Genomic DNA, 27,912 nt, shown 5'->3' with positions numbered 1-27,912 from the left:
GGCTGCGCTGGCTTTCTACCATTCACCCCTTTAATCTTAGGAGGCTGAGAGCAGGAAGCTCTCTACACAAGAGGAAGCCCCAGTTCCTGCACCCATGTGCGAGACAGCCCCTGGGGGGTGGGATGGGGAGGTGGCTTTGATAGGTGTTCCTGCTGTGTTGTGGATGGGCGAAGTCACTATGGGGGAGGTGAAGGCCCTCCAAGGGGGGGCCCTGGCTCTGGCAGGCCCCGTTCTGAGCAGTGCAGCTTGGTGAAGCAGATGACTGTCAGCGAATCGAATAGGACATCGGGGCCCACGCTGGGCAAGGTGGGGGCCTCGGGCTGGTCTGCAGGGTGGCCAAGCCTGGCAATGGGTATCATCAGGGACTCCTCCAGAGTCAGCATGGCTTGTGGCCTGTGGGGAAGTGGAGAGCCAGCAGAGGGATGGTGTAGGGAGCCACCCAGGTGGTAGGGAAGCCCCAAGTGGGGTGGGGCTGTGGTGGCAGGCTGACCTTCTAGACTGGCCTGTCCTCATCACCCCCCTCTTCCTCGCCATCTGGTTGTTGGCCCACAAGCTCCTCCTCTTCCTCCTCCAGGCTCTGCATCTATTGAGAAAATATACCACAGACATGCTGTTGGGGGTGGTGGAGGCAAGACAGGCTCTTCTGGGGTGGGGGCAGGGGGTTAACCCTAAGAGCCCACCAATTCCTCGCTGCCTTCTCTGAGGCCCGCTGAACCCTGGGCCGCCAGGGGCCACTAGGAACGCTCGGAGCCAGAGGTGGGAGGGAGTGGACACGTTCTCTGGTGCCCTGCTGACTCCAGACCAGCCTTGTCTCTGCTGCTTGCAGATCGGGCCACCTCAGGTTTGCCCCTTCCTGAGCCAAGACCCCTCAAGTCTCTGCTTCCTGGCAGAAGGGGGCCTGGAAGGCTGCTAGTCTGCATATTTGTAACTCAACCTCCTCATTTGCCGGATGGACAACTGAGGCACCCAGAAGGTCAGTGAACAGTCCGATGACCCATGACCAGAGCAGCTAAGCCAAGTCACACCCCTGACCCAGGCCTGGGGCATCAGGACCCCCCAGCCCCTTCCTGGGAGGACCTCAAAGCTCACACCCATTGAATAACCCAGATGCCCCCCCCCCAGTACCCCAGTGTGAGTCAGCAAGCACAGTCAAGGGTGGGGAGGGGCGAACACCAACTGGGACCATGACAACTGCCCCCAGGGGGGTCTGAGGTCTCTTTGGAGACTTGGGTTGTTCCTGGGAGATTGGCACAACTCCTCCCACTTGCCAGAGGGGGTGAAATTGAGGTCCACCCTGCAAGGCTTGGCTTCACCCCCGAAGCTTAGTCAAGAGGTCAGGAGAGGGGAGGATGACGCATTGCACTCGGCCAACCTGCGGGGCAAATCTCTTTCAAGGGCTGCAAAGCGAGGGTCGTATGGTGAGGGCGAAGGTGCGCCTCCCCCAAGCCAGGGTGTTTGCAATTGCCTCACGGGCATGTGAACGTTGGGCAGTGAGCAAGGAAGTCGAAGGAGGACCGATGCATTTGAATGGTGCTTCTGGGGAAGACAATGGAAAGTACCATGGACGGCCCAAAGGACAAACGGATCTGTCATGGAGGAAGTGCAGCCAGACCTCCTTAGAGGCCAGGATGGCAAGACTTGGTCTCACGTTTGTGGGCGTGTGTTCAGGAGAGGCCAGTCCCCGGGGAAGGACACTTAGGTTGGCTATAGTTGCAGGGCAGCGGAAAGAGGAAGACCCTGGACCAGGCGCATGGACCCCTGACTGCAACAATGGGTTCCGGCATAAGAACAATGTGAGCATGGTGCAGGCCCGGGCAGCGTTTCGTTCTGTTGGACCTCGGGTCTCTCCTCATTGGGCTGCCAACGGCAGGGTCAACAGTTCAAAACAATGAGCCGCTGACTGAGAGAAAGAGGAGGCTCTCTATTTCCGTAACCCACAGGGTCGCTGTCCTACACGGTCGCTGTGAGTTGGAATTGACTCGATGGCAGTGAGTGTGAACCATAACGATATCAACTGCAAGGTTTGAACCTGGGCTCAAGGGCACCCAGGACGTCCACCAGCAGAACCCAGCCTGCCCAGGCCCCGCCCCAGCCCCCGCCCCCAGGCCCTGCTGGGGTCCTACCAGCAAGGGCTTCTTGTGCATGGCATCCTTCTCCTTCTTCTTCTGCTCGGCGAAGATGATGTCGAAGAACTCCTCCTCGGCCTTGGAGACCAGCTCCTCCAGGTTGATGGCTATCTCCTCCTCCCTCTGATCCTCTTCCTTGCCCTCGGCCTTGCCCTTCTCCTTCAGCCGCATCTCTCGGTGCCTGGCTTCCAGAATCTTCTCCCGCCGGGTCTCCCGCTCGAATATCTGGGCACACGGGAAGAGGGGGGGACAGCCTGTGGCTCCAGCCCTGGGGACCCAGCCTGGCCTTCTGCTGAGGCCGTGCCTCAGAGCTGAGATTGGGTCAGAAGACAAGGATGGGGCGCCAGGAGCCCCCAATATGGAGGGGTCCCCTGGGTCAGGGAGCTGGGCAGCATGGCAGTGCAGGCCAAAGGATCGCTCAGCCCAGACCCACGCCCAGGCGAGAAGCTCCCCAGGGTGGGGGAGCGGGGCTTTGCAGCAAGACCACAGAGTGCCCCTGGGCCCCTCAGCTGGGACAGTGTCTGCCTGCGGCTTCTTCTATGGCCGTTCTCCTCAGCTTTGAAGAGTGCTAGTGCTGGCCGAGCAAAGGTTTTATCCCAAACCACCCGCTGCTCCTCTGGAGGAAGACAAGGCTTTCTACTCCCCCAAAGAGTCACAGTGTCAGAAACCCACAGGGGCAATTCGACCCGGTCCTATTGAGTCACTGGGAGTCGACATCGACTCGATGGCAGTGACTACAAAGTTAGAGGGCCCTTGGTGGCTTAGTGGTTCTGCATGGGGCTGCTAAACTCCAGCTCAGCAGTTCAAAACCACCAGCTGCTCTCTGGGACAGAGATGAGGCTCTCGACTCCCATTACAGGGACTGTTCAACCCTGTCCCACAGGCTCGCTATGAGTGGGGTCAACTTGATGGGAGTAAGTCTAAAATAGGTGGACACACACACACACACACACACACACACACACACACACACCAAACCAAAACTCACTGTCATTGAATTCATCCCAATCATGGCAATCCTATAGAAATCCTGGTAGGAATGCCCCTATGGGTTTCTGAGATTGTAAAACTCATTTAAAAAATTTATTTATAGCTCCTATAACAATCCATACATCCATTATATCAAGCACATTTGTACACATGTTGCCATCAACCTTTCAAAACATGTTATTTCTACTTGAGTCCTTGGTAGCAGCTCCTCTTTTATCCCCCCCCCCTCTTGAACCCTTGATAAATGATAAATTATTTTTGTTTTCATATCCTATACCATTTGCTGTCTCCCTTCACCCACATTTCTGTTGTTTGTCCCCCTTGGGACAGGGTGTGGGTGGGTGTCGTCCTTGGACCAGTTGGTGGTTTTGAACCGCTGACCTTGAAGTTTGCAGCCCAACACATAACCATTACACCAAATGGAATGAACAGATGGTGGGATTTCCCTGAGGGATTTTGAACTCTGTAAAACCTTTGCTATCCAGTCCATTCCAATTCTGGGTGACCCCACAGTCAGAGGAGACCACGCTCCGGGGAGTCCGAGGCTGGCCATCCTTCTCCCCAGGGATCAGCTGGATTCACACCACCCCTTGGTCAGCAATCACACGAATGGCCCAGTGCTGGCTGACCAGCTAACAGTCCAAAGCCACCCAGCAGCAGTTCAGAAGCCTGTTCCCGTCAGGCCTGGAAACTCTCTGGAGCTGTTCTGCTCTGCACATGTGGGGCCACCAGGAGACACACGGACCTCATCAAAGCCCAGAGAGGTGAAGACACTTCGATGGGGTCACCCAGCTACCTAGCGGCTGAGCTCAGACACACGGATACTGTAACACTTAGCATGCCCACTCTGAGATGCCTGTGTGTGTGTGCGCGTGTATGTGTGACTTACGGAGGAAGCTATGTTCTTCTCGTTCCTCTGCAGGGTGGACAGCCCGTGGGACACCTCCAGCAGAGTGGTGGCCCCCAGCCGGGACCCGCAGGCCGTGAGATACCCGTTGTCTTGCACCCGGAGGCAGAAGAGTGCCTCGTCACACACCTGTTAAGAGGGGCCCAGCCGGCCCAGGGGGGCCGGGAGAGGAGGCTAGTCTGATTCACTGTCCTCTGAGGGTCTGGGCCCCACTGCCCCATGCACACTGTCTCAGACACTCCCCAGGGTCTGCAGGAGGAAGAAGGTCAAATGCCAAGACCCTTCTCTGCCAGGCTTGCCTCCCGCCAGCCCTTCCTGCAGGGAGTTCCACAGAGCAGCTCTGGCTTAGGGCCAAGATACACTCAGGATGCTCAGGGACTCTGAAGGAACCAAGCCAGGGGTGGGAGAGGCAGCATCCACTTTATCATCCCCGCCCCGACACCCCCAAGGATTCTGCCATGCCACTGGGGGTGCAGGTCCACACCCCGAAACTAGAGTGAAAACAAAAGGCAAGTCCCCTGCCGTCAGGCTGTTCTCACTCATCGACCCAATGGGACGGAGAAGCGTCATCCCAGGGCCCCCCACCACTGCCACCCCTGGGCTGTCATCGAAGCAGCTGGTGGCTTCAAACTGCTGACCTTCCGGATAGCAGCCGAGCCTTTAACCACAAGTGGCACCAGGGATAGCGGACCGTTGTTGGCGGGAGCCTTCCCAGAGACCCTCAAGTCTAGGACACACTGCACCCACACACGGCTGCACCCCTCTCCCAGGAGGCCCTGCCTCGGAGGGCCCGGGTGACGGGGCGGTGACCTTGAGGCTGAGGGCTGGCTCGCATTGCTTGAACACCAAGTCCCAGATGTCCAGGGTCCCGTCCATCTTGGTGGTGAAGAAGACAGCCGGCCGCACGGGGCTCCAGGCGCCGTCGGTGAGGTAGGCCATGTGGTACCTGGGGGCAGAGGGGGTGGAGGCGGCTAAGCCCCCATGCTGCTCTCTCAAGGCCCCTGTCCCCAGGGTCTCTCTCTGAGGCTGAAGAAGAGGGAAGTCCTTCCTCGTGCCTGACTTGTAGCCAGCAGACTATCACTGCCTACCATCCCTGGGAAGTGGTGGTGCCATGGTTAAAGCGCTCCACCCAAAGGCTGGCGGGTTGAACCCAGGAGCTCCTCGGGGAAAGACAGGGCAGGCTGTAAAGATGGACAGCCCCGGGAGCCCTATAGGGTCATGGACAGTCGGAACGGAACCCACAGCAGTGTGCTTCGTTTGGCTTGTGCTTGGGCGTGGAATGGTCCTCTCTTGGGCTGGCTGGCCCACTGGTGTCTCACCCTAGCCGGAGGCTACCTGTGGGGCCAACGGTGAGCACTTTCAGCCAAAATGTTGGCAGCAGTTTGAGTGCCTCCGAAGAAAGGCCTGGCAGTCTGCTTCCACAAAATCTGCCACTGGGAACCCAGGGAGCAGGGTCGCCCTGAGTCAGTGCCAGTGGGCGACAGCTAGTAGCCGTGGTTAGCGCCTGGGGACCAGCGGTGATGGTGGCTCTATGCTGCTGGGTGACGCGGCTGAAAGGACGCCAGGGGAGGAGGATGCGCTCAGAACCATTCCCACTGCCAGCTAGGAGCGTCGAACCCAGGCCCTCCAGGGCCCAGCCCCTTGGCCATCCAGAGAAATTAACCTGCGAGCCGCCAGGTCAGCAGTTGGAAACCACCAGCCGCCCCCCCGGGAGGAAGCTGAGGCTGCCTGCTCCTATGAAGAGCACCAGCCTTGGAAATGCACGGGGCTTGCTCTGCTCTCCTCTGTTGGATAAGTTGGAAGCAGCTAGACAGCAGGGAGTTTGGTTCTGAGAGGCTGTGCGGTGTTCTCAAAACCCCACTGCCCTTGAGTGGATGCTGCCTCTTGGCAACCCTCGAGGGCAGGCTGGAATGCCCTGACTGCTGGCGGGCTAGAAAGCCTCGTCTCCCTCCCAAAGAGCTGCTGGTGCGTTTGAACTGCTGAATCCCGTGGCTCCCAGCCTAGCGTGTAAACACTGCGCCAGTGGGCCACCCAGGGGCATCAAGCCTTCTGTTCAGGCCGACCACAAACACTAATTTAGTTCAGGCGTGTCCCAAATATAGTGCGTGGGGAATTCTTACACTTAAAAGAAAGAATAAAAAACCCATTGTTTGCACGAAATTCCGATTGAATGGGGCGCTCTGAGTTTTTACATGTTGCTAGGGGTTGCTGGCGGTGGACTCACAGCTACCCAAGTGTGATTCCTGGAGGTGGGGTTATAGTCAGTGAGCAAGGGGGAACTGGGGTCTAGAACACAGGCTCTCTCGCACCCCTAGAGGCGAATCCTGAAAAAGACTCGGGAAGAGCAGCTTCCTCCCTGCCCCCTGTCCCCCCTCCCCCCCAGCCCTGCATTATAGCCCTTTTCCTTTCTGCTTTCTGCGGACAGCGGGGTGGCCAGCAGGACTCAGGCTCCACCTAGACCCAGAAGCTCTACCTGCGAGCTGACAGTTTGCAAAGGGAAAGAATTAAGCCACATCTCTCCACAAGCTCTGGTGTTTGCGTGTGTGTGTGTGTGTGTGTGTGTGTGTGTGTGTGTTCTCTTCTCTCTGGTGGACTCCTGCGCCCAGTCGGTCCCCTCCACCCTCCATCCCCACTCCTCTCTCCTTCCCAGCTCTTACTTGGTCCACATGATGGACGACTCTCGGCTATCTTCAGACCAGATCCGGGCCGTCCAGTCCCCGACGGTCAGGAAGTTCTTGGGGTAGAAGGGGTTCCTCTGGAGGGCATAGATGGGGCCATGGTGGCCCGAGAAGGTGCACACGATCTTTTCGGCAGGTGTCTTGCCCTTGCGGTTGCAGGAGATTACGATGCCCTGCTCGGTGCCCACCATGAACTTGGTTGGCTGCGGAGGGGACACAGGAGCAGAAGGTCCCCTGAAACAATGACGGCTCCGGTGCTCCGAAGGTCAGGCAGGACCCATCCCAGGGAGTGGACCTCCCTGTCTACACCGCAACAGACCCCTCCCTGCTTTAGCACTTGCTGAAGAGCTTGGCGCCCCTGGAAATGCCCGCTGACTCGCCAGCCCCCTCCACCCAGCACCATGGTCTCCACCAAGCGTTTTGTCAACAAGATCACGGGCCTTGTTTTTATGTCCTCAGGTTGTTGTTAGGTGCTATTGAGTCAGTGCCAGCCTGTCTGGTTCTGTTTCCAGAACAAAACACAGCCCAGCCTCCCAGTTGTGCCTTTGCTCGAGGGCCCATGGCTGAAGCCTCGGGGCCAATCCATCTCCTCCAGGGCCTTCCTCTTGTTCACCGGCCCTCCACCGGACCAAGCAGGTGTCCTCCAGGGACTGGTCTCTCCTGACCACACATTTCAAGTATGTACGATGAAGTCTTGCCATCCTGACTCTAAGCAGCACCCGGACCATTCTTCCGAGACAGGTTTCTTTGTCCTCTGGGCACTCCACGGGCCTTTCAAGATTCTTCCCCGGGACCCCTGAGGCCCAGGGAGGGACACCCTGTAGCCCAGGGCACACAAGAGACCCATCGGCCTTTTGGGCACGATGGTGGTATGAGCCATGTGACTATTGTTGTCCATTGGTATCGAGTCGGCTCTCACCCCCGGGGCCTTCTGTACAGCAGAACCGTGCACTGCCCGGTCCAGCACCTTCCGTTCTGATCGCTGCCACGTCTGAGCCCCAACGTGGCTCTGGGGTCCCCCCACCTCCTGGAGGGGTTCTTTCATTCTCACTGACCTTCTACTCTACCAAGCTCGGTGCCCTTTCCCAGCAACCAGTCTGCACCAACTCGCTGAGGTCCAGGTGTGTTGGCGCTACCTTTCGCACCGCCTACACACTCTTGAACCCAAACTCGCTGCCCCAAGTCACCTCTGAGTCCTAGGGGCCCTGTAGGACAGGCCAGGACTGCCCCTGTGTGACTTCAGTGCTTTACGGGAGGAGCAGACAGCCTCATCTTTCTCTGCAAGAGCGGCTGGTGGTTTCAAACTGCTGGCCTTGTGATTAGTTGCTCAATGCATAACCCACCTGGCCACCAGGGCACGGTCTAAATTCAGAGCAGAAATCCACCCAGCAAGTCCAGAAAGCGACCTGCTCTTGGTCCCCTGTCTTCCCCACTGGGCTGGGGGCTCCTGAAGGAAGCAGCGCGTCAGGCCGCGCGTCAGGCCGCACTTGATCTTCTAGCTCCCAGAGTCAACAAACCAAACTCAGGGCCCTCGAGCCAATGCCAACTCCTGGCGAACCTGTAGGGCAGGGAAGAACTACTCCTGTGGGCTTCCGGGACTGGAACTCTTTAGGGGGGTGGGGAGCCCCGCCTTTCTCCCGAGGAGCGACTAGTGGTTTCAAACTGCAGACCTTGTCATGAGCAACCCAAAGCGGAACCACTAGGCCGCCAGCGCTCCTCTCCACAGCTGGCACACGGGAGTTGGCACACAAGTAGGTGTTGGTGGACTGCACAAATGAAGATAGGCTGCTGAGCCGTTCCAGGGTTCTAGCCACACCTTCTTCGCCGAGCTGTCTCTTCACCTCCAGGCCAGACTAGGTCTACAGGACCCACTGTGCCCGCCGGGAAAGACCAGGCCAGCTCAGGAAGGGGCAGGGGGCTGGGCTGGACTGGGCTGTCCCCCTGTGGGTGACAAGCCCAGAGCCTCCACATCAGTGGCCATTATGGGCATGTCCACCAGAAAGGGGTGCTACAGGCCTGTACCCCAGCCACAGGCATGGGGAATAGGGCCTCATTTGCAAACCGGGTCTTTGCAGATGTAATGGTCGCTGTTTGTTTGGGACAGTGGGCTCGGCTGAAGCACCGCCCGGTTCAGCGGCAGCCGCACAATCGTTTTCAAGCCTGAGCCCATTGTGGTCACCCCATGTCAATCCGTCTCATTGAGGGTGTCCTCTCAACCAGGAGGGGGCTGGTTCAGGCCGACCCAATGTGACTGCTTTCTTCCAAAGAGAGCAGATGGCAGAGACGCAGAGAGAAGATGCTGTGTGAAGACCGAAGCTGACATTGGATGGTGTGGCCACAAGCCGAGGTACCTGGGGCACCAGATGCTGGAAGAGACCAGGAAGGACCCTCTCCTAGAACACGGCCCTGATGGCCCCCAGGAATCAGGCGCCTGGCCTCCAGGGCTGTGAGAAATTAATGTGTGTTGTTCTCAGCCTCCAGCCTGTGATAACGCCTTGCATAGCAGCCGTAGGACCCGCATGCAGGCCATCATGGGGTCAGCTTGGCTGCTCACGTCCTGCTTCCTGTCTGGCCAAGCATCAGAGGGGAGCAGACCTGCCTCCCCAGGGCTTAGTGCCCAGCAACCCCCAGCTGTCCCCGAGGGCAGAGTCAAAGCTGCCAGGACCCACCAGTGGGGAGAGAAGTCCCTCTGGAGCCCAATCCCGGCTGGCTGATGAGATCTGGAAGCCTCCACAAATGCAGCTGCCGCCACCAGGGGGAGCTGAGGGCCTGGAAATCCAGTCCCTGGGGGTGCCCTGGTTACTGGTTTCGGCAGCAATCCACGGAAACCACAGCTTGAAGCCACCAGCTGCTCCTCACGAGAAAGAAGAGGCTTCCTACTTCCATAAGCAGCCTGTCTCAGAAACCCACAGGGGTAGTTCTACCTGTCCTAAAGGGTGGCCAGCAGTTGGCATCACCTCGATGGCCGTGAGGTCCATGTTGGGTGATGTAGAGAGTTATGAGTTAAACTGGGGCGGGGGGGGGGGGAGGTGTTGATGAGGGGTTTAAACTGTTGAATACAGAGGGGATGGTATGAGATGTGTCACCGCCCTACTGAATTCACAATTTTACAAAATCATTATTATTTTTTTTTTTTTAAAAAAAGGTGGACTGGTGAGGGTAAGGTCAGCAGCTGGGATGCACAAGCTTCTCCAAGGGAGAAAGACGAGGTGTCCCGCCCCCATCAAGAGTGCCATCTCACAGATGCGCAAGGACAGTTCCACCCTGTCCTGCAGGTCGACCTGACTGCAGTGACTGAGAAAGCTTATGCTAAGGCGGCCTGGCGGGGAGTGCTGAGTAAGCACGGTTCACCTTACGGTCGGTGGTTCAAACCCACTCGTTGCTCCCAGGAGACAGGAATGGTGACTGCTTCCAGAATGCTTTGCAGCCTTGGAAACCCCCCCAGTTGAGTTCCCCTCTGCCCTCCAAGGTCAGTAGGAGTCCACATAAACTAGACAGCAATGGGCTTCAAGACCCGCTCTGAAGGCACCCCAGGGGGGTTAGGAGTCGGCGTCTTAGGCTTGGGTCCCATGTTCCTTGGCATATTGGGGATAACATTACCTCATAGGGCAGCTGCGATATCAAGGGTTGGGCACACAGGGTGTGTTCAGTAGGGGGCAGGTGGGGGGGGCTGGGGGGCAAGCAGTGGTGGGGTCACATCCCTCGGGACAGAACGTCCATCTCCCTGAGTCCTTCCCACCCCAGCCTCCAGGGCTGGGGGTCAGTTACACAATCCCCCCAATTCCCACCCACCCCCTAGCAGCAGCCGGCCCCAGCCCTGTGCCTCCTGCAGTTAGGGATGTGGGACATGGGCCTGGGCGCCTCCCACTTCCCAGGGCTGAGAATGATGTCACATGACCCCGACTAAACCTAAGGTAAGTCGGGGCGGGGGGGGGGGGGATCAGGCCACCAGGAGCCAGTCCCAGCCCAGCGCCATATGGGAACGCTGTCTTCCTGCTTCCCAGGGGCTCCCCTGGGACAGACCATGCGTCTAGTAGACTCGCTTCTTCGATGCATTAGCCTAGCAGCTCATCTTCTGTCTCAGATACGATTTGCTGGCTGTCCCAGGTTGTCCCGGGGGGAGTCTGATGTCATTTGCTTCTTAAGAGAAAGTGAAGCCACCAATCCTGGAGCTCGCTCGAGGTAGGGACAGGGTCTGGGTGAGAGACTGAGCCCCCTAGTCTTTGGTCCTAGGCACAGCTGGTCCCACAGAACCAGGCTTTTCCGGAACCCTGCCCTGGCCAGAGAACCTGCGATATCAGTGGTTAACGTGCTTGCCCGCAACAGGAAAGGTTGGTGGTTCAAGCCTGCCCACAGGGGCCTCAGAAGAAACCAGACCAAACTCACTGCCATCGAGTCGATTCTGACTCAGGGCGACCCTGTAGGACAGGGCTCAACTGGCCCTGTGGATTTTCAGAGTCGTAACTCTTCATGGGAGCAGGCAGCCTCCTCTTTCTCCTGTGGAGTGGCTGGTGGGTCCGAACCACCGACCTTGCAGTTAGCGAGGAAGAGGAGCCCTGGAGCCACAGTGGTTGCATGTGGGGCTGCTCACCGCAAGGTCAGCAGTTTGAAACCACCAGCCGCTCCTTGGGGGAGAGCTGAGGCTGCCTACTCCCGTAAGAGCTGCAGTCTCAGAAACCCACAGGGGCAATTCTACCCTGTCCTGTAAGGGCCGCTGTGAGCCAGCATCCACTCCATGGCAGAGAGTGTACCTGAAGGGCTCCGTAAGCCCTGGCAATCTGCTTCCAAACAAGCGGCCATTGGTCACCCCGAGGCCTGTATTGCTCCAACACAGGGAGGCCCTGGCTTTTCTGCACAGCCCAGCCACCAGCCCAACATGGGGTGAGAAAAGCCAGCCACCCTCTTCCCCTGCCACCCAACTCTGCTGCCCACTGCTGTAAAGACCACACACGTCTGGGCCCATCGCACCAGGAATGCTGCTCCCTCCCGCTGCCCAGGACTCCAGCTGCCCGGGACGGAGGTCAGAGGGGGCTCCCTCCCCGGCCACTCACCAAGGTGGACTCGAACTCCAGGGAGATGGCGCCCAGCGAGGTCTCCAGATTCTCCTTTTTGCTGATGTCCATGATGAGCAGTTCCGTGGGTTCGCTCAGCTTCCGAATGTCCCACCACATGACCTGGCAGGGGAGAGAGACGGGGGGGGGGGGGGGGGAGTCACTGAGACTTCCAGGCCCCTCGAGCACCCGTCCCCTCTCTGCTTGCAGACACGTGTCACATGTGGAAGAAGGGGGTCCCACCTGGACACTCCCTGGCAAGGATGGGGGCCTCCAGGCAAACCTTGGGAGCCTGGTGGGTGCCAACCAGCGACTTCAGCCAGCAGGTGCACCACCTGGGGTCCTTTGGCAAAACACACAGCCGTGGTGAAAACCCACGTGTGGGCGCATGTAAAGGTGTGCATGTGCGCATGCTGAAAGGCCATGGAGCGGAGTTTCCATGCTGGACAGCAAGCCCGGGTGCCTGAGCAGATCGGCAGCACGGGGTCGTCACGGTGCCAGTCTCGAGGGAAGGAGCCCGGAGGTGTCGTGGTGACATGGTGGGCTGCCTAGCGCAAGGTTAACAGTTCAAACCCACCAGCCGCTCTCAAGGGAGCAAAAGGAGGCTGTCCTAGGAAACCCATCCACAAGGGCCGTTCTACTCTTCCCGCCAGAGTGGCAGTGAGATCCCCCTGGGGGCAGGGTGGGGCTGGGTGGCCGTCTTTTCTGCTAGCTGAGTGCTTCCGTGCTGGGCCACCAGGACTCCTGGTGTTCACTCGGTGTCACCGGGCCAGCGCCGACTCACAGTGACTCTGTAGGGCTGGTGGGACCACCCTGTGAGTTTCTGTGACTCTATGTCTCCACTGGAGTGGAACGTCCCCACCATTCTCCCTAGGAGCGGCTGGTGGATTCGAACTGCCGTCTCCCAGGGATCAACCAAAGGCATCACCACTACGCCACCAGACAGGGCTCCTTTCTCGTGCTCACAGGGGGCCTTGGCGTTCAGTTCCCCTTCTGCGAGGCCAGGGCGGGGTTCTGTCACATCTGTACACGTGTAGCTTCTCTGTGTTTGCTTTCCCTTCGCGCCGATTTCCACTGGACGGGCCATCTCTTTTTCTTGCCGACACGTCACAGCTCTTGGGGTATTCAGGAAATCACCCTTTCGGCATTTGCGTTGAAAACACATTTCCCGGTTTCTCATGATCGATTTTCTTGGGTTGTTCTTGCCCCACCTCACTACACCAAGCCCACGGCATCCCGGCGATTATTCCAAGTCCGAGAGACCCTGCTGGGCAGGGCACTGGCGCTGGGCGTCCCCGAGGCTGCAGATGTGTACGGAAGGACATAGTCTCATCCTCCGCCCTCCAAACAGCTGGAGGGTTGGAACTGCTGCCCGATGCTGAACCCACCGTGCCAGCAGGGATCCCGCTGCCTCCGTAGGACATTATATGTGATTTATAACGAGCCCTATTTGTGCAGAAAAGGGAAGTCCGCCCCTACGCGCTGCCCCAGACATCCCCCTGCCAGGAGTCCGTGCTGTCGGGAGACCTGCACCATCTCCTCTTAAATTGTGATGAAATCGCCTCCAACATCGGTGGCACACACAAAGCCCCGAACACCGTGCACACTGGGCAACATGTCGGGCACAGAAGGAGCGACGGCGAGCAGAACAACCAAACTCCTGCCATCGGCTCACGGAGGCCCTGAGACAGGGCAGAGCTGCCCCGTGCGTTTTGAGACTGTCACTCTTTACCGGAGGAGACGGTGTCCCCTTCCTCCCGCAGAGCCGCTGGTGGGTTTGAACGGCTGACCTCATGGTCACTAGACCAACTCCTAACCACCACGCCACCAGGCTTCCTGTACGCCTGCTACTCTGTGCAAAATTCCTCCCAGGAAGCCACAGAAGGAACAATACCAAGGGCCATCTCCAGGAAAGGGGGCTGGGGGCCTGAGCCAGGAAGGAAGTGTGTCCCTGTGGATCCTTCTGAAGATTGGGGGGCTTGTTCTATTACCTGCTGTTCCTTTTTCAAAACAAAATGTACAGAGGTGTCATCCCCCAGGTGACTCTGAGGCCCCGCCCCCTCCAACACCTGGCCGGCGTACCTGCCCGTCTGTGGAGGCGGAGAAGCACTCAGTGCCTGTCTTGGACTGCAGCCAGATGGTGCCATACACAGGGTCCCGGTGGCTGAACTCGATGGTGGACAGCTCGGCCACCAGGCTGCCCTTCCGGGTGTCCCAGCAGGCTGGCGGGGGAGAAGGGGAAGAGGCGGTGAGGGGCAGGCAGAGTGGGTGGGCAGGCTTCCTTTCTGGGCAGAGGGCTGCTGCTTCCCTAGGCTGGGCAGGTCTGTGGTCCTTCAGAATCGGGGCTCACTCAAGCCGTCCTGAGGCACCCACCAGTCAGCCCTCCCTGTGGGGAAACTTCTTAGAGACCAAGCTTCATCCCCCGCCGCCTGAGCAGCCCCCGTGTGCCAAGCCCCTCTGGATGCCGGAATAAGCCGTTGGGAATAGGCCAGGCAGGGCACCAGGGAGGCAAGCTGAGGCCCGCAGTCCAGCGTGTGCTGTGATTGTGACTGGGGGGGACACCCTGGAGGGTGGCCCCGGAAGACCTCCTGGAGGAGGTGGCAGCGACAGAAGCCGAAGGAGTGTTATCAGGAAGTGAGCCAGGCGGAAGGTAGAGGAGGGTCTCTGCCTTCTGGGGGGTGGGGGGGAGAGGCAGGGAGGACGACCCCTGGAGGAAGTGCCCTCAGCAGCCCCTTCCTGCCGCCCAAAGTTACGTGACCGGCTCCTGATGGAGAAGCTATCAGATCCCATTTGCCCGGAAGTGCCTCGGAAGAAAGGCCTGGAAAACCTCACGGAGCCCATTCATTTCACGTCCGATCGCCATGGCTCCTGTTGGGGGTGGGTTTCTCCTGCCTTACAGACCGGTTCCCTGCTGCTCTCTCTGTTCCTTCCCTGCCCTGAGGGGAGAGACGCCCCCAGAGCAGAGGCTCTCAACCTTCCTCATGCCGTGATCCAGAGATGTCTGCATGGTGTCTAGGAAAAGCTGCTCTTATAAAACAACCAGGGTCGTCAAATATTTATCTAATATTCCCCCAGGCGCACGGTGTTCGCCCTGGACTAGTCTGGCCTGTGGTGGGGGAGCAGGGGGGTATTTTCTTAGCTTGAGGCTGAGGTCCCAGGTCCCCGGATGCTGGGACCCAGATCATCTGGCTGGGAGGCTTAGGGGAGCTCCTTGCTACTCCAGAGGAGTACTGGTGGTGTCCTGGTTATGCAGGGGGCTGAGATCTGCGTGGTCGGCAGTTCGAAACCACCAGCAGCTCCTGTCGACAGTTATCGCCCTGGAAACCCATCATTCCCACGGCCATGCCCTGGATCCATCTCTGCTCCAAGGAGCCTAGGTGCAGAGCGGTGGTTGTGCACGGGGCTGCCAACCTCAAGTCAGCCCTTTGAAGCCACCAGCCACTCGGATGGAGAAAGTTGAGGCTCTGTGCTCTGCTCCCATAAAGAGTGACAGTCTTGGAAACTCACAGGGACAGTTCTGCCCCATCCTATAGGGTCGCTCTGAGCTGACATCCTTTGATGGCAGGGAGGAGGACATCTCTACACCGTCCCTCCCCAGCCTCCCCGGGAGGAGCGAGCGGGCGTCTGAGAAGATCCGGGGACCGGAGGTAGCCTGGCCACAGGATCGCCACGGCGAAGGTTCCTCGCGGTTCGGGATTGAATTGCGCCTGTCCCACCCCCAAATATATGCTGCGTATCCTAATCCCGATACCAAGACTATTCCCACTTGGGAATGGGGCTTTCTGTCTTAGGCGAAGGAGTCTCGAATGGCTCTCTGAGGAGAGAGAAAAGATCGGATTAGGAAGAAGCAAGCAGAGACGAGGGCAGACGCTGCCACGCCACCTCAACATCGCCACGGGGCCCAGGAAGAGAGACAGCGGCTTCCCCAGAACCCCGGAGCCAGCACCCTGAATTTGGTGCTCCCCGCTCCCTAAATGATGAGAAAATAACTTCTGCTTGTTCAAGTCACCCTTTGTGGCCCTGCTGTTGAACCCGGCCGCAGCGGCGGGCTAAGACACCTGCCATCCCTGTCCCCATTCCCAGGCGGAGGAACGGGGATGAAGATGGCGGTGAATGCAGGGAAGCAGGGGGTCGGGGTCGGGGGGACCCTTCTTATGCCTAAAGACAAACCTGGCCAGTTGGGGTGGAACAGGTGTCTGGCTGTGCCAGCGCCCTGGGAGGAGGGCAGGCAGGGACTTTCAGGGCCAACGTGGGAAGGTTTCTCCTGAGGGCAAAAGCTGCAGGACTGACCAGATGAGATGCCCCCTGCAGGGTGCCTGAGGCTGGTAGGCACTGGACAGCCATCTATCAGGGTCATGTGGTGAGGCCCTTAAGGGCCCTGAGCCCTGAGGCTCTGCCCGAGCTTCCTGGTTGGTGAAAATGGACACGAGAGGGGAGTGAATCCTCTAGGAGACTTGGAAGCTTCCGTGACCCCGCCAGATGTCATGCTATGCCTCTCCGGGCTTGCGTCCTTTGGGATTGTAATAACCCTTTAGCTCCGAGAACACGAAGCTGTCACTTCGGCTCTCTAGGGACCTCCACAGTCTCTCTCTTCCATGAAAGCACGGTGGTCACTCTCTTTCTCAGACGGGGCCAGGCAGCCAACACTGCTGGCCACCCGGCAAACATTTACCCAAGAGAAACAGCCTCTCCTTGGTTAAAAAAAAAAGTAAGCTCTGGGGCATTTTAATGTCCCCTTATCTCATCCCCACTCCCCAGCTCAGTGGTAGCCTTGAAAAGTAACAGCCTGGAATTCCCAGCGCCAAAGCCTGTAGCCTGGCAGCCACTGGATGAGGGCGGGGGTGGGCACGCCGGGGCCAGAGCTTTTCCGAAGTCTCATTTCCTGAGAACTGTCACTAGGTGGCCTGTCCGGTGGCTCCTTACGGAGCCAAGGTCGGCCAGTTTGAAACCACCAGCAGGTCCGAGGGAGGAAGATGGGTCTTGCTCCTCCCGTACAGAGTTCCACGGGGCAGTTGTGCCCTGTCCTGTAGGGTCGCCGTGAGTCGGCGCCAACTCAGGGGTGGTGAGTTTGGCTTTGGGGTTTTGGTGGTTGCTTGGAAGGCCCCACCAGCAAAGCTGTCCCTATTGTGCTTGGTTCAGAGCCCCCTCAGGTCCGAAAAGCCTTTCTCCGGGGTCAAAACCAAATGGAGGTGATGGATCCAGCTTGTGGCTGCCTGAGGTGGCAGGTAACAAGAGGGCCAAACAAAGAGGTCACCAAGACACTGCCGTGGAAAATGGGGACCAGGGGATGACCACGGGGCTTCCAACAGCTCCAACATGTTCTCGGGCATCTCAAAGGCCACGAGCAGGGGAAGGGTTTTGTGCAGGACCCAGGCTGTGTGCACCGGGCAAGATCTGACAAAGGCCCGATGTGCCTACCTCTGGCTGACCTTGAGACTACAGAGTGGCTGCGGCAACGTTGCCAACAGGCGGGCTCAGGATGCCAGGTACGTCCCAGCATGCCCACAGCACTCTCAGCAGAGGCCAGGGGAGCCAGGGCTCCGCAGGTACAAGGAAGCCTCTGTGCCATGGCTAACCGACCACCACGCTACGCAAGCGGAGACTCCACGACCACACACGACAAAGAGTCCAGACTTTACAACTTAGTTCAGAGAACGCAGCAAGCAAACCCACAGCAGTGCAGCCAACGGCAATGGCAACCGAGCCTGGGGAGGAACGAGGATCTGCCTTCGAGAGTTAGCACGTCGTGTATTGGAAATGCATGGCTTTCGATGAGACGTTACAAAACACGCCAAGAAAGAAATATGACTGACTCACACAGCGGGGGACGAGAAGATAAATAATGAGAGTCGTCGCTGAGGAAGTCAAGATATTGGGCTTATTACACAAAGACTTTAAGACGGCTGTTTTAACACTTTTTCCAAGGAAGTCAAGGAAACCATGTCTAAAGAATCGCAGGAGACGAGCCAGTCGGGGTACAGTATAGCATGGACGAAACATACAACTTCCCTCTAGTTCTTTAATGCTCCCTCCCCCCACTATCATGACCCTAATTCTACCTTACAAACAAATCCCACTAGACCAGAGCATGTACATGGGTGCAGATAAGAGCTGGAAACCCAGGGAATCCAGGACAGATGATCCCTTCAGGACCAGTGGCGAGACTGGGAGGGGAAGGGGAAGAAGGGGGGAGAAAGGGGAAACTGATCACAATGATCTACATATAACCCCCTCCCAGGGGGATGGACAACAGAAACATGGGTGAAGGGAGACAGTGGTCGGTGTAAGACATGAAAAGAAAATGTTTACAAGTTGTCAAGGGCTCATGAGGGAGGGAAGGGGGTGAGGGATGGGGGAAAATGAGCTGATACCAAGGGCTCAAGTAGAAAGAAAATGTTTTGAGAATGATGATGGCAACATGGGTACACATGTGCTTGACACAATGGATGGATGGATGGGTTGTGATAAGAGCCGTGCGAGCCCCCAATAACATGATTTAAAAACAAGAATTGGAGGAAAGCGTGAGAACAATGCCACGTCAGCTCGAGACGGTCAGTTAAAGAAATAGACATTTATAAATGAGAAATGAACCGGAAGAGTGTCTGGACTTGAAAAGAATGGCGGAGATCCCCAGGAGAGCAGCTCCCGGTCTTGGGGGGCAGGAGAATCAGTGGACTCATATAAAGCAACTGAGAAAATCAAAAGCTGAGCAACGAAGGAAATCAAACTGTTCAGAGTCCTGTTTGTGGGGCGACATGAGATGTACCAGCGTATGCACAATGGGAGTCTCAGACGGAGAGGTGAGAGAGAGAGAGAGAGGCAGAAATCTGAAGGAAGAATAACCCCAAACTTGCCTAATTGTGTGGCAAACGTGGACCGCTGCCTCCCAGCTCACCGAGCTCCACACAGGCATTCTGGGACATGCTAGGGCCCCGTAGTGCGGGCAGCTGCTGCCAGCCTGTGACCTCTGCCCTACGTGAGGGTCTTCCATTCACACCCAGAGTCTGTTAGGGTCTGACCCTGCCCATCAGGCCAGCCCAACCTTCTGGGGCTGTGCAGAGCGCGCAGGGTCCAAACTCAGGAGAATGTCCGGTTCAGCCCCTGGCGTGCCCTGCACCTTTGCGCGTGCTGTCTCTTCCACCTGGAACACCCTCTTCCTGCATTCCTCCTCCGGACAGCATTGCTTCCTCCACTGAAGCCTAAGCTCCCTAAGCTCCGCCAACCTCCCCTTCACCGGAGACACAGCATCGTCTACATGCTCCACCTCTGCGCCTCCTAAGCTCAGTGACCATGGAAGGGTGATTACTGGCTCCCCACGACGGAGCTCCCGAGGACAGGGATTGGCTCTCACCGCGTCTTAGCCTCTGGCCCTGGCATCAGGCAGGCCTTGCGCAGTGCACGGTGAGCGGTGAGCGTTTGTTGACTTTACTGGAACTTTCTCTTCGGAACGAATTCTAGCCCGGAACCACGCCAGCTGGCAGCACCACGGAGGTGGCAGCACAACTGGACTCCCTTGGACCTTTGGAGTCGTTAGCTGTGGGCTATCCCACCCCAGCTCCCCGCTTCTGCGCCCAGGTTGGCATGTGGGCTTGGCCCAGGCAGCCGCAGGAGCTGGGGCTGCCTCAGAGCCTGACAGGGTGCTGGGTGGTCTGGTCCCCTCCCTCCTGGGCGCCCTCCTTACCAATCTGCCCGTTGTAGCAGCCACCGAGGAGGATGTGGGAGTCTTTGGGGTTGTATTCCAAGGTGATGAGGGGGGAAGATGGCCTCAGAGCAGTTTCGGGCTTGTTGGGGCTTTCTATAAAGAAGGGAGGGGGCGGGGAATAAGTCTCATGAGGCCTGGACAGGAAAGGGGAAAAGGACAGAGGGGGTCATTTTAACCCCTTCCACACTAGCACGTGAGGGCGGGGGGCCGGGGGCAGGTCTGGAAGACCCTTCCCTCTTTCTTCAAGCTGCAGCCTCTGGCCCCTGGGACCAGCATTGCACATCCTCGGTGCCTGGGCTCTTCCAATGATTCCATTTGATGATCGGGATCGGGGTGGGTATGTCGAGATGCTTCCATGATATTTCCGATGCATCTCCCAGGATTGGTGTGAAACAAGCGTTTGACTCGGGATTTTTACACGAAGATAACTCTATGCTCGCTTCTCTAAGCCACCGTCTTCGTCCACGCGCAGAGCCAATGCGACAGTGGAGGAGCCGGCCGCGTGGGGCAGTGGGGCTTTGGCACCTCCACCGACGAAGAGGTAAACACCTGCTGATTACAGCTGACATCCATTCTCGTACCAGGAAAGTCGGCGTGGGGCATGCCACCTCCACTGGTACCTGCCCAGGTGGTGACTCTCAGGGTGCGTCCTTGGGTAAACAGTGGTCTCTGCTCCCAAGTGTACCCACCACCCCTGGTGGCCACAAGTTATAGGCAAGTGTCAGGAGAGGAGGGAAAGGGCAGGGGAAGGCCCTCTTGCCCTTCGCTTGGGCTTCCTGCTCCATCTGCTGGGAGCTCTTCCAGGAGTAAGGCTGGGAATGCCGGGGGTCTGCTTGTTGAGGCCCTCACCGAGGGTCTGGCACTGGTCGGTTGCCCCTTCTGATTCGGTTCTGTGGGTTTTACCCTTGAACCCCAACAGGGAGCAAAGGAGACCAGGGACATCCTCCTTGGCCCCTGGCCTCTCCTTGGGACAGACAACGCTGCCAGCACCCTCCACTCCTACCGCCACACACACCCCACTCTCGCTGGCCCCTGCCTGCACCCTCAGCACCCCGCCCCCCCACTTTTCATATCCCTCACTCTCACCCATGTCCCAGATGTACGAATCGAGGCTCATGCCCATAGGTGCCCGCTGAAAATCCAAGCAGGAGTATGCCACAGCCAGCTTGCGGTTGCCATCTGGGTGCCAGGAGAGGTGCGTGGCTGCCCTCTTGATTTCCTGGGGGTCCCTTGAGGGGAGAACAAAGAGGGTGCCGGGCTGCAGTGGCACCGAAACCCAGCCACAGCACCCGGGAGGAGACAGCCTCGCCTTCCTCCCTCAGAGCCACTGGTGGGTTCAAACTGCCGACCTTGCAGTTCGCAGCCCAGCCACGAAGCACGAGGGCCTTCTACTGAAGTGCCAACCCACCCCATACTCGCTGCCATGGAGCTGCTTCTGACTCATGGCGCCCCCTATCGGACAGGGCAGAACTGCCCGTGTGGGTTTCCAAGGTGGTCACTGTTTACGGGGGCAGCAAGTCTCATCTCTCTCCCAGGAGCTGCTGGTGCTGATGAACTCCTAACCACAGCGCCACCAGGGCGCCCTGCCCCCAAATGTCTGCCCACTGCCCCCACTTTTTACATTTTTAAAGGATGGCAGCAACACAGGCACAAAGCACTCACCGTGCCACCATTTCTGATTTACTAACCATTTCCTTGCAAACATTCCGATATGGAGAAGCAATCACTCACTCGGAGAAGCTTAACTTCAAAAGCAGGGTTCACGGGCTCCCATAAATCGCAAGCCCAGTCCCACCAGCCATAAATAAGAAGGCGACACTGGAAGCGAGAGCAGTGGAGCCCACCCCTTGGCACCCACAGAATGTGTCTTGCCCGGGCAGTGATCTCCCCTGTATGGACAAGAGATGGGGGGGTGAGTAAGAGTTGGAAGAGCATTTAGAACAGAGGAGCCCCAAATGAAGACGTTCTCCTTGAAGGGAAGGCAGGGATGAGGGGCGTGAAGGCAGTAAGTCTCTCGTGTCCCCTCTTAGAGTTCCCTCTGAGCACACAACCCAACACACTCCCACGGAGTGACCCTCCACGACCCTACAGGACAGGGTGGAACTGCCCCTGTGGGTTTCTGAGACTGTCATTCTTCACGGGAGTAGAAAACCTCGTCTTTCTCCCATGGGCCGACGGGGCGCTTTGAACTGCTGGCCTTGAGGCGAAGAGCTCAACGTGTAGCCATGGTATCACCAGGGCTAGCACAGTGGAAAGTGCCAGGCAGGGCTCTGGGAACCTCGATGGGCCCCACCCACCACGTGCCTCTGAGCATCTCCCCTCCCGGGGCACTGTTCCTTCGCCTGTAAGGTGTGAGTCTTGGGTGGGCGGGCTTCTACTGTACCGGCCTTCTTGGAGGCTCCTCAAATGAGATCAGACCCCTGCTGGGGGCAGTGGAAGGACAGCCCCTACCCTCATGGACCCCTCTTATACACCCCACCTGTGCTGGCAGTCTTGCCCTCTGCTCAGCAAGCCCAGGTCAGTCGACCCAGAGCTGGTCCTTCCACACCTGGGGAGGGCACTACACTGCTGTCCTCACAGCCCACAGGTGCCAGGACAGAGGCCACCTGGCCCACAGTGTTGCTGGCTCGCTGGGGTTCTGTACCTGGTCCCGACTCTCGTGGCGTGTTGAGGTGCCAGCGGGGCAGCTCTGACACCCAGAGAGCCAGTGAAAGTAAGATTTGATGTCAACTTGATGGTATCTGTGTGGAGGTAGGGGCGGAGCCCAACCTGTCAATCAAGCGGTAGCTTGACATCTCCTTGGGGGGGAGGGCTTTGTATAAGAGGGGGAGACACACCTGCAACTGCTCCTCTCTTGCCTTTCACCTTCATCTGGCTGGGACTCTGTGCCTGCCTCCAGGGGCGGCTCCGCATGGGCCACCCATCTCGGAGAGCTGTCAGCCAGCACCCTGCCGTGCTTCTGCCAACCTGGGATCTGTGCCAGTCTGCACCCTCCGGCCCGTGGCCTCCCTCCTTCCCGCATCACCCCCGCCGCTCCGTGAGTGGGAAGGGGCCTAGCATCGGACCCATGGACTTGGGAGCTGGCTTGGGATGCGATGCCTTCTTGCTACGAAGTTGCTTCTTGGTAAAAAGTCCTTCCTCATGCATGGTTGAGGGTCACCGGTTTGTTTCTCTGGACAACCCAGCCGGACACCGAGGGCGAGCGAGAAGGTCTCGCCACTGCAGCCCCGGTGCGTGCCTACACGGGTGTCTTCGAACCAAAACGAGCTTAGACGTGCCTTTGCGGTCAGTGGATGGCTAATGGCAAGTGTCCTTGGTAACACGCTTGTCTTGGAACCTTCAGAACATCCCAGCTATGTAACAAACTCGACTCTGAGATCAGGGCTAATTTTAACAAAACTCCAGTGGAGAGCGCCCCAAATAATTGGAACCCTTCACCAAGTTCATGGGGATGCTGCCGCACATCAAACACGTTTGTAGATGGACCGTAGATTGGGAAGACCTCAAAGATGAGCCGGGAGGGAAGACTGTTGACCTTAATGAATGAAGAAACTGTGGATCAAGTCCAGAAACAGGAAGAATAACCACCAATGTGGTTCCCCTGGAAGGTGGTGCGGGACCAGTAATTATTGACCATGGCTCTTCTAGCCAGAGCCTCTGACTCCCACCAAACAACCCTCCCCCACGTGGGTCTGGTAAGAAGGTGGGGGAAACCCTGACAGGATTCACTTGTAAGTAATTGTGAGCAGCATTCCCGGGCATACCATCCTGCTGGGCATAAAATGCGCCTTCTGAGAGGCAGGATGAGGGGTCTCATGACCAGCACGAGCCAGGAGTGGCGCTCAGGTTCTGGACCTGAGATCCCCGCACAGCGAGCCTCCTGGATCCAGATGACAGCGCCAACACCAGAGCAGCAGCAGAACCAGGAGCCAGAGCGTGGAGCAGAGTGATAAACTTCTCTCCCCACGGGGCAAGTTAAGATGGGTGCTTTGGGGCGGGAGGGCGGCTTGTGGAGAGGGGTGCCTCTGGGCACTTAATTGGGGAAGTTGGTCTTGCTGACCCATGAAAGTGGAGCCCAGGGCATTCGGACTGAGGCTTACTGGAGTGGGGTATCTCTGGGCACTTAATTCAAGGAGCTGGGTTTGCTGACCCACGGAGGTTGAGCTGAACGCCTTTGGGTTGAGGCTGATAGTAGAGCAATATGCCCCCTTTGGGCCTCAATTTCTAGTCCTGAAGGAACTTTGTAACTCGTCCTGACAAACAACTCCGCCCTGAGCACCACGATTGTCAGCATCCTTCACACACTTCTGCGTCATGAGTCACGAACAAAACACCGCCCGGGCCTGTGCCTTCTCACAAGGGTAGCCGTGTCTGAACCCATGGCCGCAGCCCCTGTGTCAATCCATCTCGCAGGGGGTCTTCTTCGCTGTCATGAACACTCTACTCTTCCTGAGCACGCGGTCCCTCCTGATGACAGGGCCAAAGTAAGCTAGATAAAGTCTGGAAGCCGCAGTCAGGAAACCAAGCCAGGTTTTGCACTGGGCACATGTGCTGCGAAAGACATGCCCAACGTCTTAAAAAGCAAAGGCGCCCCTTTGAGGGCGCAGGGGGACCTGACCCATGTCATAGGGTTTTCAACCATCTCGTGGGCATGCAAGAGCTGGACAGTGATGAAGGGAGACTGGACAATTCTGGTGCCTTGGGATCAGGGTGCTGACAAAGGGATAAGGACGGACACCGGGAGAGTGGACGGGATGAATCTGTCTCGGAAGAAGTACAGTCAGCAAGCTCCTTAAGAGACAGGATGGTGAGACAAAGTCTCTTTGGACGTATAATCAGGAGAAGGACATCGTGCATCCTAAGCAGGAAGTCAGCCCCAAAGAGCAAAGAGAACGACCCCAATGACCCTCAAGATCACCGTTGGGACATGTCATTGGGAGGGACACACTGATTTGGAGAACAGGCTCAGTGGCTGTGGTGAGGACAGCACGGGACTGGACAGGGCTTCAGCATGCACACCCAACAATGGCCCTTACTTCTCCGGTGGTCCTTGAACATGGACTTGTTCAGTCTCTCCCTACACCTCGCTGCAAATTCCCTTCGCTTCCTCCGGCCCCAGAGCCCCGCCCAGAGTTAGGTCTTCTCCCCTGGACACCAAATGGGCAGGTCCCTTATCAGCCGTGGGCACAGAGAGAGCTGTGTCCACGGCTCTGAGGTGATGACTTACCTGCCCACACCCCACACCTGTCCAGCGATCGTCGTACCTGAAGACGTTGATGGTTTTCGCCGAAGGGGCCTCGTCCGTCACCTCCATTGGGTCCTCATCATCAAAGTACTCCTGGTAGATGTCGATGGCATTGTTCTGCTTGATGCAGTGCTCCATGATCTGGGAAGGACACGCTGCCTGAGCTTACCTACATAGGGCGTTCCTTCCGGGCTGACTAGGGCTGGAGCCAAGTCTAGAAGAAACAGCTAGCGGGCACTTCCAATCCTTCCAACCCATGCCGTCTCAGCAGAGGCGGCTTTGCCTTCAGGAAAGGCAAGCACTTGTGGGGCTGAGGAATAAACCTCCTCTTATGGGGAAAGAGCAGACATCCATGCAGCACAGATGCAGTGCACGGTTGGCATGAAAATAGTTCTTGACTACATGGATAATCCCCTCACACACACACAGAATAATGCACTTTAGAGGACAGTACTGAAGCTACGGCCCAGGGAGAGGGGCACTGTGGATGAGGAACAAAAGAAGAGGGAAGGAGAGAGAATGGAGCTCATCCTGGCCCACTAAGCCCCGAGGATAATATTCTGGCTCAGAGCAGCCAATGTACAGAGAGGACCATAGGGCCAGCCCCACCACCAGACACGATGTCCCTCACTGACCCATAGCGCTACGGGGGACACTGGAGACACAGTATGGGAATTGTGCCCCATCTGACCACACCACACCAGGGTGAAACACTAAGGGCGTGCAACAGAGAAGCAAGGGGAGCAAAGAGTCTGTCCTGGCTCAGCATCCCAGTGTAGATGGGTGGACTGCTCCCCGGGATTCCCTTGGCCGTCACCTTCATGGAAACCAAGTTCTAGGCCCTCCCTTCTGGGGCACACATGGGTGGGTTCAACAGGTAGCCCTTGGGTTACCAAAGGAGCATAAACCTTTGTGGAGCAAAGCCTGCAGGGACCTTACAGCCTGGGACCTACATGGGGGGATGTCTGAAAGTCACTGCTTACTGTGCCTGCAGGGACCTTACGGACTTGGGACCTACATGGAGGAGGAGACTAGGTAGGGAAATGTCTGAAAAGTTACTGCTTACTGTGCCTGGTAGACTAGAAGCTCAGCTCAGATTTGTTGGATGGATGGATGGATGGATGGATGGATGGATGGATGGATGGATAGCTGGGGGGATGGGTGAATGGATGGTTGGATAGATGGGCAGACGGACGGACAGTTGGATGAATGGATGGATGGATGGATGGTTGGATAGATGGATGGACAGATGGATAGATAGTTGGATGGATGACTCCTATGAGCTAGAAGCTGCTAGATGGGGTCCCGTGGGAGTCTCCTGCCCAAAGAGTCACTCATATTGCACGCCATGGCCCGCTGCCAGTTCCACTTCCTGGCACCCCATGTGTACATGAGTAGAATGGTGTTCTGCAGGGTTTCCCACAGCTGATTTCATGGAGGCAGGCCACAGGCCTTTCTTCTGAGGCACCTCTGGGTAGACTCAAACATCTAACCTTTCAGTTTGCAGCCGAGTGCGCTAACCACCTACAGCACTCAGGAACTCCCACTCATTAGGAATCTCCTACAGCGCCCTCCGCCACCTCGTGTGCCCATCTGCAGCTAGTTCCCAGACAGACACTCCCTAAGGTCAGCATCTGGTCCCTCCCCCAGAGGAAGCGCGCGCGCACACACACACACACACACACACACATACACACACACGACAAAAGCGGCAGGTGAGGCCAGCAGGAAGGGGCTGGAGGAGCTTACCGAGCCGAGCTGCATGATGGCCGTGATGTAGTTCTCGTCCTTCTCCACCTTCTTCCGGAAACGGATGGTCTGCTCCAGCTCCAGGGGGTTCACGTCCTTGGGCCAGCCCCCCTCCATGTGGTTGACCCCCCTCGTCTCCATCTCAAACCGTTCTGTGTTGACCTAAACAGAGAGCCTCAGGTGAGAAGATGCACCCCTGGGGCCCAGGGCTCCAGGTGGCCCCTGGGATGGACACACAGGTGCCCTGTCAGGCCACTTTCTGCTGCTCAGATTGACACGGGCAGCCACCACCAGATGCCACCTGGGGAGTTGGCCATGTGGCACCAGATGCTGGTAGCCGTAGAAAACCTGGTCCTGGTCTGTCCCAAGACTTAATGAAGCTGAGGAGCCCAGCTGCCTGTCCTGTGAGAGCCCAGGGGACAGGGCGTGGATGTCGTGTCTCCCTGCCCTTCACAGCACAGACAGGGACACACAGGGACGCCTGGGAGGGGGTGGACTTGCTGGTGGAGGTGGCTACACAACAGGATGAACAAGGTCAAGGTCACCGGGTTACACCTGTGGGAAGGGGTGAGCTGGAAGATGTTTCATTATATTTCTTCTTACCAAAGTGGAAAAAGGAGGAGGAGGGGGGAGAGGAGATGGAGGAGGAAGAGGAAGAGGAGGAGGAGGAGGAGGAGATCCAATGGTGAATTTGGCGGGAGGATGGCCGGGTGGTTTGAACCCTTTCTGTTTGTAAGTTCGCTCTCACAAAAATGAACCGTCTCCACAGGCGGGAGCGGCAGGCAGGACAGACAGGTGCCCTCCGGCACAGCCTGGTGACAGCCATCTGATGGCAGTAGGCTACCCCAAGGGCACAGGCGTCCAGGTCCTGGGCACAACATCAGCCCTGGGAAAGCGAGGGCAGCTCTCTCAGGGGCGGGCACAGCACACCAGCCTGACTGTGGCATGTCAGGTCGGGACCGACTGAGGGCCATATTCCACCCTGTTGACTTGGACGCGTCTCAGGGCTGATCTCAGCCAACTCGGAGCCGATCCCACAGACGTGGGTCTTCACACCACCCTTGAGACTCTCTTCCCGAAGTTCCTTCAGGCTGGAAGTTTCTAGAAGATGCTTTCCTTTTCACAAGTGGCCTGCTAGCTCAGGACCCCCATTCCCTGAGCTTGCCTCTGCGGCTGTGCCCAGTGCCCAACAGGACTCGCGGGGCGGGGTGGAGTGGGATGGGAAGGGAGAGCTGAGTCCCGCGCCGCGCCCGCTGCCCGCCAGCCTGGGCAGGGCCCCACCTCATGCTCCGACATGCAGGTGGAGCACTGGATGCCCAGGTCCACGGGGTTCCGCTCCACGAACTGCTCGGCCAGCTCCGGGTTGGGCTGGATGTCAATGGTGAGCTCGGCCTGGCGGTCGGAGAAGTTACACTGCTTCCCGAACTCGCTCCGCTTCTTGAGGTACACATACACGATCTCCAT

At 57.8% G+C, this 27,912-nt stretch overlaps 1 protein-coding gene across 1 annotated transcript; it reads right to left on the bottom strand.

Annotated features, from left to right (window-relative positions):
• Window positions 1-176: 176 nt before the first annotated feature.
• DNAI2 (dynein axonemal intermediate chain 2) lies at window positions 177-27,912 on the bottom strand. The gene is made up of 13 exons (XM_075559688.1): window positions 27,730-27,912; window positions 26,449-26,610; window positions 24,719-24,840; window positions 20,541-20,683; window positions 19,434-19,547; window positions 13,835-13,974; window positions 11,753-11,875; window positions 6,681-6,904; window positions 4,834-4,969; window positions 4,006-4,152; window positions 2,124-2,351; window positions 504-583; window positions 177-393 (listed from the first exon to the last, which is right to left on the bottom strand). The coding sequence occupies exons 1-13, from the start codon at window positions 27,910-27,912 to the stop codon at window positions 177-179; spliced, it is 2,019 nt and encodes a 672-aa protein (XP_075415803.1).

Source organism: Tenrec ecaudatus, chromosome 10 (genome assembly GCF_050624435.1).
Source record: "Tenrec ecaudatus isolate mTenEca1 chromosome 10, mTenEca1.hap1, whole genome shotgun sequence".
Classification (NCBI taxonomy): domain Eukaryota; kingdom Metazoa; phylum Chordata; class Mammalia; order Afrosoricida; family Tenrecidae; genus Tenrec; species Tenrec ecaudatus.
Note: the sequence above shows the minus strand (reverse complement) of the source record. Positions and strands in the feature narration are given on the sequence as shown.

Excerpts from the sequence above, each read along its gene's own strand:
- DNAI2 (XM_075559688.1), bottom strand. The coding sequence starts at position 27,912 with ATGGAGATCGTGTATGTGTACCTCAAGAAGCGGAGCGAGTTCGGGAAG. Across the intron at positions 19,548-20,540 it reads TTCGTACATCTGGGACATGG|AAAGCCCCAACAAGCCCGAA; the intron begins GTGAGAGTGAGG and ends CCTTCTTTATAG. Across the intron at positions 4,153-4,833 it reads AGCCAGCCCTCAGCCTCAAG|GTGTGTGACGAGGCACTCTT; the intron begins GTCACCGCCCCG and ends CCCTCTTAACAG.